This window comes from Zootoca vivipara, chromosome 5 (assembly GCF_965207765.1).
Source record: "Zootoca vivipara chromosome 5, rZooViv2.hap1.1, whole genome shotgun sequence".
In the NCBI taxonomy this organism is placed as follows: Eukaryota; Metazoa; Chordata; class Lepidosauria; order Squamata; family Lacertidae; genus Zootoca; species Zootoca vivipara.
Window position 1 is genome coordinate 28,351,658 of NC_142588.1, and position 18,306 is coordinate 28,369,963.

The following is an 18,306-nucleotide window of genomic DNA, read 5'->3' on the forward strand; positions in this document are numbered from 1 at the left end:
CCAGGCATCAATCACTGCAGAGATATCAGTGAGAAACCTGCCCTGATGACTTACACATGTCCAGTCTCATGAGCAACCACGAATGCCGACGAGAACCCATCTTCGTGATTGAGGGTGCAACTGCGCAGAGGGTGACACATGCCTGTGACAGGAGCATATCCTGGAACAAAGCAGAGGAATAAGGGAGAGAAAACAAACCACGGCAGCGAATGGGGGGCAGGTAGGAAAGGGGGGGGTAATCAAGTACTAGAGCTGTTTCCATCAAATTTCACACCCAGCTCTCTCTGGAGGGAGGTGAGCTTCACTGGGAATGCAAATGAATCATTTTAGGATGTTCCGCCACTCAAATTTCATGAAAGCATATATGCTGTTGGAAGGTCCTAAAATCAAAAGTTGTTTTAAATCTCAGCACGCACACATGCAGTAATTTACCCACCACCACATACAGTACATTCCCAATCGGCATTGTGGCAATGACACAGCAGGGGAAGCATTCAGACAAACTAACAGAAACTAAATGCCAAGGCAAATGCGGCCCACTAAGCATGTACTTGGCAATGCCTCTGTTTCTGCAGCCTGAGGCAGGTAGCAAAAGCAAGAAGTTGGTTGACTCTTTAAATGTATGACCATGAAATGCCTTTGGTTTGATGAGCCACAAGTTGCGCAGGCTTGCCATGGAGACTATTAGCAAGGAACAGAGCCGGAGGTAAAGTGATATGCACCTCATAGCCGTATGACAACTCTGTGGATCTTTAGACTTGTACACCAGCCATCCCTGAAATAGGCTAATGAGAAATAGGGTCAAACTCTCAATAGATCTGTCATCAAATGCCACAAGGTCCAGTTGCTGGCATTTAACACCTTGTGACTGGTTAGATCGCAGTGGTGAGGGCTGCAATTCTCCTCCTGGCTGTTGCTGGGCTTCAAACTCCTCTCACAGCCCCAGTCAACATGCCCTATGATCAGGCCAGCAGCAAACGGAGAGCCACGGGTTCTCTGTCTCTGGCTTAGATGTTTATTGTGTAGTGCATTATTTGTATATGGCATGGCATGCAGTGGTGCCACTAAGTTTATTTGTTTATTTTTTAAAAAGCTATAAAAATTATTCCCTCAATACAGATTTTTCTCCATTTAGATACTTTTGAGATCTTGGAAACAGGCATTTACGGTAATTCTCTTCCCCACAGCTCTTTATGTGACTGGCTCCATCCCAAACAACAATCTTGCAAATGCCTCAGGTAGATTTTTGGGCTCTGGTGTTTGGGTTTATTTATTTTTAAGAATAGATCCTACAATCCTGAAATTTGCTGGCCCCTGAGAAAAATTGTTCAACTCTCATTTAGTGATGTTACAGCTTCTCTCAGGAGGCAACAGCTACATTCACAGAATCTGTGTGTTTTTTTAAAAAAGAAAATGTTATCAGTGGCAAGCCATTATCCTCTTATTCTGCACTGGATCACATAGTCAAGAGACGGGGAAAACTCAACAAATAGTACATCTGAGAAATGCCGGTTGTTCTACTGCACAAAGAGGGTGAAATAAACACTACCAAGGAAGAAGCAGAAACCAAAAATACTTTGCCACATACCTCAGCTGGCCAAGTGTTTGGAGAGCAGCCAGCAGGGTACAAACTTCATTCCCAGTGAAGTCATCTCGGCTTCTATTGCCAAGGACTGAATTTAACATATCTCTCTCTCTCTGTGTGACATTTTACATTCCTCACTCTTTCCATGGTTTAATGGCAATGCTCCTTGACCAATCAGATTGTGCTTTCAGGTGGCAACGCCATTCACTTTTGTCCTGTTTCCTTCTGGGGGCAGGAGGAGAATTTATACCTTTTTTTTCCCCTGCCCAACCCTGTGTCAAGTGGGCTATTATCCCCATAAACGGATTCAGTGCAGAACGGAGACAAAAGAAATAGCACTGGCACAATGCAGAACATTGCTATGATCCAATTACAACATTTAGCGACGCTGGTCGAGCATGAGACTCTTAAAACTCAGGGTCGTGGGGTCGATCCCCAAGGTGGGCGAAATGTTTCCTGCATTGCAGCGGGCTGGACTAGATGACCCTTGGGGTACCTTCCAATGCTACAGTTATAATATTCTACGAGTCTATGATTTCCACTGTGGCATGCAAAACAAAACAAAACAATACCACACCAACAACCCCTTATCAAACTAATTTTGCCACAGAAACTTCACATAAACAGCTATGGAGGGGTGGGGGCAGAAATGTCTCTTTCCCATGATTAAAAATAATAATAATCCACCACACACAACCCCGAGCACTACTTTCTGCACAAACAGAGGCCTCAGCATTTTAAAGCAGGCACGCTTGCCAAATGGAACTGGAAAGTCAGGGATTTCTGCCAAAGTCATGAATGGCCACCTTTGTAACTTTGATCTTCCGTTTACAATGCGCTGCATAGCTATTGGGTTTAAAGGCCCAGAGCAGCTTCCATTAAAGTAAATGGTTTTAGCAGGATCAACGTTAGACCCCCTTTTGAGAAGGCAGGCCACCGGCGTGTGCACTTTAATTACCGTTTCAGTTTTGCTGACTACCTCTCTTGGCTCATATCCCTGCGCTGAGCCGAAACATTATGGAGTTGCTGCTTCCACCCCCCACCTCCAGGGAGCTTGAGACTCGCCCTGACCTCGGTGCACTGGGTGAGATCTCCCCATGGTGTTCATTCCAGAGATACCCAGTGGAAGCAGAAGAATTACAATGAATGAATGAGGCACTGGGCTTTATAAGCGCAAATGTGATTGTGCTGAAATGTATTTATAAACTAAATGGTTGGGTGGAACTGTAAAGGTAAAGATGAAGGACCCCTGACAGTTAAGTCCAGTCACAAATGACTCTGGGGTTGCGGCGCTCATCTCGCTTTACTGGTCAAGGGACGTTTGTCCGCAGACAGTTTTTCCAGGTCATGTGGCCAGCATGACTAAGCCGCTTCTGGGGAAACCAGAGCAGTGCACGGAAACGCCATTTACCTTCCCGCCGGAGCGGTACCTATTTATCTACTTGCACTTTGACATGCTTTCGAACTGCTAGGTTGGCAGGAGCTGGGACCGAGCAATGGGAGCTCATTCTGTCGTAAGGATTCGAACCGCCGACCTTCCGATCAGCAAGCCCTAGGCTCAGTGGTTTACACCAAATATAAGAGGAAAATATAAGTCACACTCTCATTTAAGAATCCCTCGCACTCTCCATCACAACAATAGCTGTCGTGCTTAGGAAAGCATTTTATTGAAAACCATGTACATCCCCTGGGCTTTCTCACCTAAAAGCATGTCCTACCATATTGCCCAAATAGCTCTAACTCAGGCATCCCCAAACTGCGGCCCTCCAGATGTTTTGGCCTACAACTCCTATGATCCCTAGCTAACAGGACCAGTGGTCAGGGATGATGGGAATTGTAGTCCAAAACATCTGGAGGGCCGAAGTTTGGGGATGCCTGCTCTAACTTTTCCCCACCTTTAGACAGAAATGGGTGAAGCCCGTCAGATTACAGACCAATTAGTCTAGGTTTATTTGCCTTTTAAGCTGATTGGAGAGGGAGAACTAAAAGGGGTTCACTACCCTCTCTGCAATTTGGCAGGCAACTATTTTATTATGAAAGCAGAAGTGGCCCTAGGAAAGCAGCTCGCAAAATATCCCAAAACCCTGTGTGTGTGTGGGAGATGTACAGGAGGAGTAAGGAGGAATGCTTCATCTTTGGCTATCCTGCCACTGAACACGGGGTTGCACTACATGCCTTTTAAGGTCCCTTTCAGCCCTATAATTCTAAGTGGATGGTATTGGTTGCCAGCTGAGTACTTCTAACATGAGTACTTCTAACATTACAACAACCTGAACACAGAACTCCAAGGTCACTTGCACTGCAAATAAGGATTTGAAAAAAAGTGCATCTAAAGGATCATTTTCTAATCACTATTCAGTTATATTTCATGATGACAAAACATAGACCTGCCTTCGTATAAATTTGGAGGGGAAGATGTAAACACTGTAGAATTTATGTTTTAAAATCTTCGCATTCATGAATTCCACTTATAATATTTGAAAGGCAACCATTGGTTGTTGGAAATTATTTTGTTGAGATGGTTTGTACGATCTGAGCATTAACTTGATTCATTTTGATTCATAAATTTTATCATTATAATATTTTGGAGTTTGTTCATGCTAAATGTTAATAAACCAGAAGATAAAGACTGCAACGGACACAGTGAACTAATTGCAATCTGCTCTATTTCTTAAAGTCTATTTCTCAAACAACCATCTGAATTGGAACCATCTGAATTTAATAGTCGTCTTGGAGGAACTAAAATAAACCCTTCAATGAGTAAGAACATTTGTGGAAGAAGTTCCTCCAAAGATAGGGGAGTTAGAAGTCCAAGTTAGGTGTTGTTTACTGGACTCAAACACATTGCAGACAAGGAACAAATGTTGACTTGTCACAGTTGCAGAAACTTTGTTCTTGGGGCGGAGAAAGCAGCAACATAGGCTAATACTTAAGATTCTTTTCAAATACCTCACTTCTTTTGCTTACAGCAAAAACACCAGCCAAATATGAACACATATTTTTAGGCCAAGTTTCAGTTGCTTTGCTATTCCAAATGACTTTTCTTCTACAAAAAATAAAATAAAATCTCAGATTGCACAATCACAAATACAAAGGCATGGAGTTAAAACAGTCTATAGTTTTACCTTGCCTTACAGGAACCTAGAATTTGGAAATCACACGCTGAACTCTTATCAAACCCAAAGGTGTGTTTTGTGTGCAAAATCCTTCCCCCTTTCTCCCCACCCTCCAGGGCAGGCATAGACAAACTCGGCCCTCCAGATGTTTTGGGACTACAATTGCCATCATCTCTGACCACTGGTCCTGCTAGCTAGGGATCATGGGAGTTGTAGGCCAAAAACATCTGGAGGGCCGAGTTTGCCTATGCCTGCTCTAGGGCAAAGCCACACGTTAGGTAAAGGTAAAGGGACCCCTGACCATTAGGTCCAGTCGTGACCGACTCTGGGGTTGCGGCGCTCATCTCGCTCTATTGGCCGAGGGAGCCGGCGTACAGCTTCCAGGTCATGTGGCCAGCATGACTAAGCTGCTTCTGGTGAACCAGAGCAGTGCACGGAAATGACGTTTACCTTCCCACCGGAGCGGTACCTATTTATCTACTTGCACTTTGACGTGCTTTCGAACTGCTAGGTGGGCAGGAGCTGGGACCAAGCAACGGGAACTCACCCCATCGCAGGGATTCGAACCACCGACCTTCTGATCGGCAAGCCCTAGGCTCTGTGGTTTAACCAACAGCGCCACCCGCATCCCTATGCCACATGTTAGAAGGGGGCAAATGAGCTTTCCAATACACCTACCTCTCATCATGCCAATGCAGGGCAGATTGAATTTGTAGAGGAGAAACTGCAAGGGAAATAATCCCCTTCTTCAACCACCAGTTTCCTCCTTCAAATGCCCCCATTAAAAAAAAAACAACACTATTCCCCCTCCCACAACTGTAAGACAGACTCCAGGGCCAGAATGCAGAGGAGATCAACTTGTGGGAGTGGCACTTCCAGAGAAGAACTCTGGAATGACAGTCACAAAAAAGGATTAAACATCCCCTCTGGGGCTCCTCCTCTGCAAGCCCCTCCCCCATTCCAGGCTCTACATTCACGTGATTTTGGAAACCTCTTTGCAGATATAGTTTGCTGCACTGCCCTTCCTTTAAGTACTCTCTTAAGGCAGCAGTTTGAGCTCGTTGTTCTAAATTCATGAATGTAGTGCAGACGTGCGCAGCTTGTCATCAGCCAAGTCATGTAAAATCCCATAGCCAATAGAGGCTCAATAAACCCACTTTTGATCCCTGACCAAGAATACAAAAATGGGTGGCAAGAGGTTAATCAAGCACCCAGGAGGTCACACTGAATAACTAAGGGGTTGCATTTAGCCCTGTTGGTTAGAGAATGGTGCAAGTGTGAATTAGCGCCACCTCTATACACGCATGGAAGCATGCATGAACAATTCAAAAGGATGAACTATACTTATGTCTGTCTTCCATCTTTCCTCTTAAAATCCCAACTTCCGTAAGCCTGTTTTAAAACTTTAAGGGCAATTGGTAAAGGAAAAGCTCTTCAGAAGGTCATCAGACAATGCTTTTGAACTGGAAGGCTCTCTCCTGTGTCCACCAAACTGCACATACCTGATTGAGATAAATACAGTACCTTGCATACCTGCGGGACCAAAGTCTTGCCTGGTGAGGAACACAGCATGGTCGTGGTATTCTGCGTGTTCTGGGTCCGAGCGCTGCTGAGAATGGGCCCAGCGGCAGACCTGCTCCAGGCTCCGAGACGGGTTCCCTCGCTCTATTAAACTGATCGACTACAGGAAACAAGGAAATGAGAAATTCATTCAGGATGAGTGAGGCTGGCCAGAATTTAAAGTGGGGCTTCATAAAGTCTGTTTCAGAAACTCCAGCTCAAAAATCATACTCTTGAGTCAGAAATACGGCGTGAGGCTTGCAGCTGATTGGAAATTTGCCTTCTCATAATGAGTCAGTGGCTCAATAATAAATGGAGACCTAAAAGGGCATTCTTCCATGAGTGACAAAACCCCATAAAACAACTCAGAACATGCTGTTCCGTGGAGACAACTCCCTACAACATTTAGGTGGCTAACCTTTGGGCCGAATCCTGGGAGCCACAGCATTATCGCCCAACATCAGTGCTCTAGTGCTCGAAGCTGAGATGGGGAGATAAAAACTCTCAGCCTGTGACGAGCAAAAAGCAACTGACCATCTGCATTCCAGGGCTGCAGTGCAGAGGGGCAGTACAGTGGTACCTCGGTTTACAAACACAATTGGTTCCGGAAATCTGTACTTAACCTGAAGCGTACTTAACCTGAAGCGAACTTTCCCATTGAAAGTAATGGAAAGTGGATTGATCCGTTCCAGACGGGTCCGCGGAGTACTTAAACTGAGGGGCATCGATGAATGATAACCCAGCTTTTACCTTGGGTTTTAATAGGTTTAATAGGTTTTAATGGTAAGGTATTTTTGTTAGTGTTTGTCCTTTTGATGCTATGGCCTGTCGGCTACGCAAATAAAGTTTGATTTGACTCAAACCGAGGCGTACTTAAACCGAGGTATGACTGTAACTGCTTTTTACTCAGGAAAACCCTCAGCTGCAAATATGATGTGTGTGTTTGGAGTTCTTAATGGGTGATGTGTGTGCTGTAGGTGGCCTATAGGTGTGATGAGTGAACAAGTGAGCAGGTGTGTGTGTGTGCGCGCGAGAGTGCACATGTGCACACACATGAACTCATGCACAAGTATGCATTGGCCACACCCATATGACCCTCAAAGGTCATATGGCCCTTGGCCTGAAAAGTACTAGCCAGCCTTGACTTAGATGGATGAACAGAAATTGAAGGAGATCAATTAAAAGACTGACAAGCCATCTCCACATTTATTGAGTCTTTCCCTAGCATCTGAGCCCTACGTTTGCTCAGTCCTCTCCTCTCCTTTCTATTTTTAAGAATATGGATAACAGCCCACACATTAGATTCCTCCAAGGCTACATCATGCCAGTTCTCTGAAAGTACTCTTAAATCTGTTGTTGTTCTCTCTACTGCCTTCTCTCTACCACCTCACCAATGCCCACAATCTCTTATAATCATAGCTGCCAAGTCTCCCGCTGAAAAATGCGGGATCAGCAGCGGCGCGGCACCGGAAGTCGCTTCTATGCATGTCCGGTGCTGCGCTACCCATGTCTGGGCACCAGAAATCGGGCGGCGCCAGGACCCAAAATGGAGCCTCCCTGGCAGGTAGGAAATCCAGGGGATTTACAGGATTTTTTCCAATCCGGGCTGCCAGCAGGAAACGGTTTAAAATATGGGGGTTTCCCACAAAAAACGGGAAACTTGGCAGCTATGCTTATAATCCACCCAGAAGAGCATGACGAGGGAACCTTTGGCTCTCCAGAAGTCGTTGGACTACATCTCCCATCATCCTTGACCACTGGTCATGCTGGGTGAAGCTGATAGGTACTGTGGTCCAATAACACCTGTATGGCTAAAGGTTCTGCACCACTGCATACCCCATTATTTCTGGCGTGAGGGATGTTAACGCTTGGCCAATTACAGAACAGCTAGTACAGAAAAACCATGTAAACTGGTTTGCAAACTTCTTACTTCCTCTGCCTAAAACACAGCCCTGCACAGATATTATATTAGAAAGAAATATTACTAATACCTTACCTGTCTGTATCCCACCATGATCATTCTAACCAGCACAATGTTGATGTGGACCCCCAATGATTCATCGTGGTAAATTTCATCTACCTAGGGAGCCAGGGAGGAGGGCAGGGAAATACAAAAAAAGGCCACAGGTTAAAAGTATGCATCACGTTCTGGGTATGGAGCATGCTTCAACCCTTACCTTGTTCATCCTCAAAGCAACACAGCGATTACTACCCACAACCTCAGCTCTACTTTTGTAGAAAGCAACCCCCATTTCTACCTGAGGACTTCGAGAGGAGTTGGGATTTTGACCTGGTTTCCCTTGGTCTGAATCTAGTTGTAAGGAGGGTGACTGGAGCCCTTGTGGGGAAAACTAATAGAACAAATGAGGCAACAGCAAAGAGATCACCCTAGGCTGAAAATATATTAAGTGTTCCCCCCCCCCCTCAGGACATGGTAGCTTGGGACCTTGCTACATAAAGACACATAAGGCTGCTTTAGCACATGAATACCAAGAAAGCAATCACCCTATAATTGGCACATGAGGGAAGAAGGGCAGGTTATAAATTTATCACCACTAATAATTATTTATTATTATTATTATTATTATTATTATTATTATTATTATTATTATTATTAATTTCTGCCTTGATGGCAGAAAGTGGGGAGGAATTAAAGAACCTTTTAATGTGCTTGGGTCTCCAGCTCTTTTTGGCTTACAACTCCCATCATCCCTAGCCAGCAAGACCAGTGGTCGAGGATGAGGGGAATTGTAGTCCAAAAGCAGCTGGAGACCCAAGCTTGGGACACACTGCTGCAAATAAAGGGTGCATGCAATGCCCACTGTGAAAATATTATCCAAGAAACATGCATATGTGATATAAATAGGGCCCAGTCTTGATTCACTTACTTACACAATTTTTTATATCACCTTCCAATAGAAATTTCTGTGGTGATTTACATCTTTCCACCATTTGCACACACACAAAAATCACTGCCATCGATCCTAGATCAAACGCTGAATAAACACGGAATAAGTTGTAAGCTGTGTCACCAAAGCTCTTTCCTCTTTCTGCTTCTTTCACTGCCCACTCCCCACCCCATTTGACTCTTCTTCCCTGACCTGATACACTTTTAGTATGTCTCTGTGGGAGTCCTCCATTTGTAAGCAGGAACCTAGCATGCGCTGTGGGAATTGCAAAGGGAGAAAGGTGAGGATAACCTTCCATTAGCATCACTGGAGGAGGGAAAACCTGTTATATTAAAGCAGGGGTAGTCAAGGCTGTGCCCTCACCAAAGATTGTTGGATTCCAGCTCTGACCAGACCCATCCAGCATGGTCAACAGTCAGGGTTGATGGGAGTTGTAGTTCAACATCCTCTGGAAGACAACACATTGGCTACTCCCAAGTTGAAAGAGAACTTGCCTGGACTACGCCTGCATTAAGAATTTGTGCAATAAAGATTAGCCCTCCTTGTACTTGACTTCATTCCCTTGTTGCCTATTTCAAAACACCCATGGAAAAGTTTCTGAAAGATTACAGGAGGGATTGCTGTCTTCTACAGAAAAGGAAGTCGAGATGTAGCAGGAGATAAATATTTAACAAACAAATACATTTTTTAAAAAAAAATATATTCTCGGTGACAATGTGGAAACTTTACTAATAATTTCCCCTCTTTTCCTGTTCTGCTCCTCTGCTACTGTGCCAGGTGCTGAGGGAATATCTTCTTTTACCATAAACAGACTAATCTTGAATAAACAAAATGTTCAAATAAGGACAGAAAGCTAGGTGGTGGTGATGATATCACCAAGTGGAACTGAGAACAGCTGGATTTCCCACTAGGAGTTCATCAGCCATGAAACATCCCGCAAACATTCAGCAGATTCAATGAATGGCCAAAGAGTGGGTGGAATTCATCCAGCTAAAAGGAAAACGTTCACATCCAAACACATTTGCACCTCACAGAGAAACTGGATGCCTACTAGTCATTTTGGAGTTTGGAAAAGTCCAAAGGAACATGAAACATTTTCCTGAACCATCCCTCAACCCATCACTCTATGTACAGCTGGTGGAGCGTATGAGAAGGAGAAGAAATCTTTCCCTCTCTTCTCACACACATGTATGTAAATTATTTCCCTACATCAATTATTACCCTATTGTCCTACTCTTTGGAGGGGCACAGATCAGTGCCCACCCCGTAAAATGTTTCCATGCGAACTCTTCAAACCCCCATCCCCCTTTCACACAAATGGCCTTAAAAATGTTCTAGGGCCTACAGCCATGGCAGAGGGACAAGCAACACACACTGGGCAAACAAAGCCTAGACTTCAGTTGCTGAGCACAGATCAGGCCCTCCTTAGACAACACCGAAGTAATACACATGCCCTGTAGGACCTCCTCCCAGTTTGTTCCCTAAGCTGTCTAAATGCAAACAGACAACAGAGAGTTCTAAACTGGCCCAATTTAGTAGGATTTTCTTCTTCTTCCCAGACTACATGATATCATTATAATTACTACCATATCATATGTAAAACAGAAATGGGGTTTTCCATTTTTGGGAAAGGAGTCACGCTTAATAACCAGCAAGCAAACAAGACGATTTCAATATTTTCGAAGTATCTGAGGCAGAGATATTTTCCCTGTACACTATCATAATTTCCCAAACTATGAATAAAGATGTGAACTGGACGCATTTTGATGGTTGAAAAAGTACGCACAAAACGGAGACCCAGAACCACAATCTTCCACACACTCCTCAGTACATATCAATATTAAAAAATCTAGAATAATGTCCAGGCTCTAGCAGTCCTCTTGCTGAAAAGTCTTCCAAACCTAGGAAGGGCTCCATTTCCTATGCTACCTTAGCCAAACTCATCCATATCAAAGGCAGTGGCTCCGAGCAGCTATGTGCATAAATGGTGTAACAACCACTACTTCGGTACAATTCTGTAAGCTGCCCAGAGTGGCTGGGGAAACCCAGCCAGATGGGTGTTATTGTTGTTGTTGTTGTTACAGGTGCATAGATCCAGAGAAGATTATGCATATGCATTCCTTGCTTCCTAGAATGGAAAATGCATGGGCAAAAATGCATGAGTCCCACTGTTGGATCACTGCATCAGAAACTGGGACTGCACACATTGTTCCTGGCACTGGATTGGGAACTGTGTGTGCAACTCCAAGCAGATGGCCAGCTGTATCGGCTGATACAGGACCAATCGTGATTTGGAGGGAGGGACGGAATCTAGACTCTCCATCTCTTCTTCCTTCTCCAAACAAAGAACTAGCACTGACCAAGCTGGCATTAAGCAGTCAACTGCTGTACCTAGATGCTAACAGGTGAGCCTTAAAGCAGCATGCGGGAAATTGACAGCTCTGCAGACATCTTTCTGGGTTAGGGTTGGAGGTTGCACCAGAAGACAGGCAGTAGCTACCCTGCAGCAGATTTTGTCGGACTCCAGTTCCCATCAGCCCCAGCCATATGGCAAATGGTCAGGGAAGAGAAGAGTTGTAGTCTAGCAACATCAGAAGGGCATCGCATTGCCTACCACTTGCACATAGTTATAGAGAGAGAGTTCAGAATCCTGCTGAAGAAAATCAGGTGCTTAGCAACAGAAAGCACTAGCACAATGTGTCTGGCTACAATCAGCAATAACTATTAGCAGAAAAAGCATACGAGCAACCTCCTTGGCTTTGAGATACAAATATCTTGCCTGTATGTGGAGAGGGGATGTCACTACCAGATATTTCACTAGCAGTGAGCATGCCAGCTCTTCTCTGAACCAGACAGAGCTGACCTGAAGTGCCTTCAGCATGACTTTGGCAGCTCGTAAACAAAACCTCAAGAAAATGGGTTGGCCTCAGCCCAAGTCAAGAAAAGGGGGAAAGAATGAGGACTGAATGAGAGGGAAGACAGGAGAGAGAGAGAGCGCACACAAAACTACTGGTATGTGCCTTTAAACAGTAAGCAAAGCAAACACAAGTCAATTGCCAAGTGGCAGAAATTTTTCTTGCTCAGAATTGTTAAGCAAATTCCTTTCCTCACCTCTCCAAGGGGTTAAGTCATTTGTTGTACATGCACACAATCTGAATTCAGTCTGAAGCGGAGTTGGGTAGGCAAAACCAATCTATGCCCATTCTTCTCCGAGTTAATGGGAGAGATAGTTACGCACAGAGAGAGAGATCACAAAGTGTTCTGGAGTGTGGTCAAGCCAGCTTTAAGTGGAAGAGCAGAGCTGTTTGTGCTGGCAGCAACAAGTTGTACACTTGTTCCTATTCCACCCAGATGAGATTTTTTTACTGCTAGGAGGGGAGATTTAATATCTCTGCTGCTCTGTGTAGATGCAGGTAGCAAGGCAACATCTGCATGTAACAAAGAACTGCTCCGTTCATGCTTTTTTTTTTACTTTTTTTTTTAAAAGGGCCAGACTACATGGAAACAGGTGGCGTGGAAACATCACTCTCGGGGCTTTTGAGACAGTTTGTGCATCCAACTCTTCCAAGCTCCTGACAACAGAAGTGAGGTTTCTCAAAAGCAAGGGAAAGCCCTTTCTCATTCTAATTCTGAGTCACGGTTTCAACAACATGAGAGAGAAACAAATTGATCTACACACAAAGAGGTGGATGGGGAACCACCAGCAAGTCTCCTAAGACTGTACAGTAGTCTGCTAAGGACCAAAAGGAAGTTTCCTTTCAGAGGCAAGGACTGGAACTTGCAGGTGGGCCTCAAGGAATGAAGTCATACCATTGGTGGGTCTCTGCATTAGTCAAAACCCTCACCTGGCATGTAGGTGCTGGGTAAGCAGAATCAGTGCAATGGACACACGGAAAGAGGGACATTTAGAAGGTCTCCAAGAGACATTCATCAGAAGGACACACCAATGTTATTAACGCCACCATCATCATGGGCACCTTCCATCTGTTCTGAAAATATGCTTCTAATCAGATTCCACTGAGAAACAACGCTTAACATATACATTAACTACCTAAATCATGATTACAGATTGCCTTCAAAGCAAGACAAGCTTGGTTTGAACTGGCTTTCTTATTAACCATGCTTAAGTTTCCTCTTGCAAAACAGCAAGATATTGCTTGGAACCATGACAAGGGCAAATGGTTAAAGCAATGGCATAGAATAAATATGGAGGGTTGTTTTGGGGTTTTTTTAAAAAACGGTTGAGAATACTGCCAAATTCTACCCCAGATGGGATATAGCATTATCTGGGGGTTTCTGGCCCTTTGGGGTCTTGATTTTGACAAAGACTGTCTGGAAGCTGCAGTGGGTCCCCTCTGCACCAGGACCCACTAGGTCAGGGCTGAGCATTGAGCAGCTGAAACAAGGGAGGCAACAGCACCTCTGAAAACAGTGCAACCAAGCATCAAAATACAAATTACGTTAACTGTGTGGCTAGCAACCACATCAGGAGCTTTGGAAATTTAATCCGAGGTACAAGTACTGTAATAATAATAATAATAATTTATTATTTATACCCTGTCCATCTGGCTGGGTTTCCCCAGCCAACCTGGACAGCTCCCAACAGAATATTAAAAACATGATAAAGCATCAAACACTAAAAACTTCCCTGAACAGGACTGCCTTCACATGTCTTCTAAAAGCCAGATAGTTGTTTATTTCCTTGACATCTGATGGGAGGGCATTCCACAGGGTGGGCACCACCACTGAGAAGGCCCTCTGCCTGGTTTTCTGTATCTTCACTTCTCGCAGTGAGGGAACCGCCAGAAGGCCCTCAGAACTGGACCTCAGTGTCCGGGCTGAATGATGGGGGTGGAGATGCTCCTTCAGGTATACTGGGCCAAGGCCATTTAGGGCTTTAAAGGTCAGCACCAATGCTTTGAATTGTGCTTGGAAACGTACTGGGAGACAATGTAGGTCTTTCAGGACCGCTGTTATATGGTCTCGGCGGCCACTCCCAGTCACCACTCTAGCTGCTCAGTTTAGGGCTCAATTTTCCTAGAATCAGCAGCCTATGTGGAGGTGAGCTTTCCCCCTTTCCTTCCCAAACGTGATCCTGGGGGTGAGGTTCGGTGTGGACCTTGATGAAAATTTTCCCTCACTTCAAAACACTGCAGTTGGATTTAGGGGGGAAAACTAACTGCATTGGCACCAGTGGGGGACAGGACTTTCATCCGGTTCGTGACTGGAGGGGGAGGAGATAAACCTGCCCTCTTGCTTTGGTCCCAGTGAAAATTGGAGGGGGTTGCACCTAGGTTAATGTTTTTATTTATTTTTTATTTTTAAATCCCACGGTATGGCTGTGAGCCACACAATTTATGTAATGTGTAGTTTAGTCCTGAGCGAATTACATCTGTGCAAAGATATTCAGACCTGTGAAAAGCTTCACGTGTTGTTTCACGGGGACAATTCATCACTCCAAGGTAAGGGAAAACTTTGTGCTACACAAAGGGGGTAAAGTGGAGGTCACACAACTAAGGTTGTAGGGGAAGTTGCACTCCAGAGCCAGCAAAACCGTTAATCCCCACTTGCAGTAAATTGAGAAAGATTTGACTAATGAATCTACTTGGCACAAATCCTTCTAACGGGCAGATTAAGCTCACACACACAGAGAAAAGATATTTAAGCTTTAATAGCAGAATGTCACAAAAATGTCACAAAGCCATCAAGATTTCCAGCAAGACTCGATAGCTAACCAGGAGCATTTTATTTCAAATGGAGAAAAAAAGTGAGATGTAATTTAAAAAAAATAGATTAAAGGCAAAGCATTTTGCTAGAACAGGATAAAATGATGGGGGGAGGAAGAACTTATCTTATGCCACAGGAATAATTAAAAATAATAGATCTTACGACTGAAGAATGACTGACTGGGAAATGCTAAAAAGATATGACGACTTACTCCCTTGTTGAAAACAGTACTTCCCATTTTCCTGAAGATACTTGTAGCCCCGTGCTGCTGGGTCACTTTCAGAGATGGCTTCCATGCCACCAGAATGAAACATTCAGTTGTCAATTAGCCCTGGAAGCAAAGCCACTTGGATTGGCCAGAGTGCTGGAATATTACGCAACCTTAAGTTGATTTAATAAAAGGAAGGTTGCCTGGCATACAAGCTACTTAGCTTACTTCATGGCACATTTCCTGACCCCAAGAAGCTATTGTGGAGGTTCTCAGGAAGAGCATGTCGTGATGTGTCCCTAATGAAGTGAGGCTCCTACTTACAGTAAGTGACCTCTTCATCTCCAATTGACATGCACACACTATTTTGCATTGACCCTTTTCCTTCTCTCTATTCTACTCTTGTATAGGCAATAAAAGTTATGTTCCTTGGGGAAGGATGAAGATAATTTGGGGGGGGGGGTCTTGCAAATTGTTTCAATGAAACAATTAGCTAAATAAACAAAACTTACAACCCAGCTGCTAAATCCATTGTTTTAATGTCCCTCTGCTTGCGACATAAAAAAAAGACACATGCACCAAAAAAAAAACCCCCAAAAAACCCCAACCCCCAAAAACTCCAATTCTGTTCTTTTTCTCCCTCTTCCTTTGGCAGCAGCAATTTCATCTCCACTATAGCAGCCAATGTCTGTTCCTTGCCAAACAAGGTCTTGTGCCACACATCACGCAGAGCATTCCCCGTCTGGAAAATATCGCTAGCTTTGGGATAAAGTTGCATTTTAACATAATGTGGTATGCTTTTAATCCAGGAGCTTCTTATTTTACCTAACCCGTCTCCTCTTAAACCATTTTTAAATTCAGCTCTTTGCTGCTCCCCAGCTACCAGCACTTGCGGTGGGCGAAAATGGTTCAGGTAAAGGCATTTTGTTGCCTAACCAATGCACTTTGGGTGTCAGAATGGGAGGGTGGGAGGTGGGAAATACCCCAAAAAGTTTGGGGGAAGGCGTGCCTCATTTTGCTGCCTGCTGTGCCTTTAAAGACATATATTCAAATTGTTTGGGTGAGGGAAGAACAGTCTTTCCAGGATGGCCAGCTACCGTTCCATCTCTGCAGTGGGGAAGCATCCTTTGCAGAGAATCTGAGCTGGGCATGCTAAAATAAACCCACTAATCTGGGGCACAGAATTAATGATAACAGAGGAACAAATGGATCCAGGAACAAAGATCCAGTATCACAAAGTTTACAGTGCAGCAGTAGTTTTCAACCAGTCCGTCGTGGCACTCTGGGGTGCCTTGAATGATGGCCAGGGGTGCTGCGGGCAACACTGGCCTCTATCCCTTTTTCCTTCCATCCCTCCTTAGATGCCCTCTTGCATCTCTGCCTCCCAAAGGCTTGCACAGCTGTTTGTTGCAGCAGCCCTGACTACAAGCTCCCCAGGAGAATGGTGCCTCTGGGCTGGCCAGCAGTTGCTTCCCAGGCCCCTGTGAGGCAGTGTGAGGAGGCACCTCTCTTTGGAGCAGGGGTGGGGTAGCTCAGAGACCAGAGGTGGCAGCTGCAGCTGCCCAGAGGACTCCCAAGGAGGGGGCAAGAAGAGAGGAGGCTGAGGGAACACTCCACAAGGGAGAGTGTTTGAAAAGAAGTAAGGAGCTGCCAGCATTGCAGGCAAGGGTGACATAACTGGGCTCCTGAGCCCCACAGGGGTTCTGCAGAAAGAATGTAGTTGGTCAAGGGAGCCATGGACCCAAAAAAATTGAAAACCTCTGCAGTTCAGGGTTGCTGTTTTTAACGTTTCTCATGTTTATTTTTTAAAACCAATAGCGGCCGCCATTCTAACTAATGTCAGCAGAACCAACATAGCTGCCAAGTTTTCCCTTTTCTCACGAGGAAGCCTATTCAGCATAAGGGGAAATCCCTTAAAAAAGGGATTGGCAGCTATGAGAACCAAGCCAACAGCAGCATAATAAAGTCTAAGTGCCTGCATGTAACATTCTTCCCATTGCTCTTAGATAGGTCTCCAAGCACCTCCAAAGCCAATGTTTGGGCCACAGTAGATAATCAGCCCACCTCATTAGTGCCAAATGGTAACTGTTACAGTTTTGAACCCAGCTCGTTGTTCGAATATGGTGGGAAGAATTTTCTCCCTCTAATCAGATTAAGGTGGCAGGAACTAGTGAGTCCTCCTCATGAAAACCCAGCAGGCTCACAGACAGCTGCCTCAAGGGCCTCCCCCACCTTCCAGCCCCACGTAGAGGATCACTGGGGTAAAGAGCTTTGTCCTTTTTAAGCTCCATGAGCTTAATATTTCTTAACCCTTCTGATGGTTCCCTCACTGCGAGAAGTGAGGTTACAGGGAACCAGGCAGAGGGCCTTCTCGGTAGTGGTGCCCGCCCTGTGGAATGCCCTCCCATCAGATGTCAAGGAAATAAACAACTATCTGACTTTTAGAAGACATCAGAAGGCAGTCCTGTTTAGGGAAGTTTTTAATGTTTTGTGTTTTATTGTGTTTTTAATATTCTGTTGGGAGCCACTCAGAGTGGCTGGGGAAACCCAGTCAGATGGGTGGAGTATAAATATATTATTATTATTATTATTATTATTATTATTATTATTATTATTATTACCAGCAAGGAGAAGAGTAACCATTGGGACATGGAAGCAACCATCAATGACAAAAGCAGCACTGCAAGGTTGCAGATGAGGAATCTTTTGCACTTTCCATGAACGCAGTGGTTCTCAAACCTTTTCCCCTGGGCCACACTTTCGGAATAAAAATTTGCTTGTGCCACACCTAATCTTTTATTGATAAGGAATACAAAACTGGAAAACAAAAGGAAACAACTCCTGTCAGTGCTTCATTTGTTAACACATGAACACAACTACTTTTTAATATGATCATGGGACATCCAGAAAGTATAAAGCAATGCAGAGCTACATAAGAACATGAATCATTCCCTCTTGTTCTCATTTCAAGAAGATATCTATCCATAGTCTGCAAATAAAATAAAATAAAAATACTTTGGCACTATACTATACTACATTACACTGGAATGTTTAAATGTTTCTTTGGTTGTCCTTGAATCTTCCTGCCACACTTGCCACCACTCTCTTTGAGAACCACTGCATTAACACAACAGATGAACAAAAATACCCAGGTAAGACCATTGGGTCCAGCCAGTTCAGTACTGTTTACACCAATGGGCA

General features: G+C 44.5%; 1 protein-coding gene across 3 annotated transcripts in view; it reads right to left on the reverse strand.

Annotated features, from left to right (window-relative positions):
• Positions 1-18,306, reverse strand: part of ADAMTS14 (ADAM metallopeptidase with thrombospondin type 1 motif 14) — a 70,128-nt gene that overhangs the window by 25,118 nt on the left and 26,704 nt on the right. For 2 of the 3 annotated variants that reach the window (XM_035137951.3, XM_035137957.3), the window contains exons 5-7: positions 8,258-8,341; positions 6,226-6,382; positions 55-160 (exon numbers count right to left, since the gene is read on the reverse strand). In XM_035137951.3, coding sequence (XP_034993842.3) covers positions 55-160; positions 6,226-6,382; positions 8,258-8,341 — 347 coding nt within the window. The remainder of the gene's footprint in view (positions 1-54; positions 161-6,225; positions 6,383-8,257; positions 8,342-18,306) is intronic. The other variant, XM_035137953.3, reaches the window with a different exon arrangement.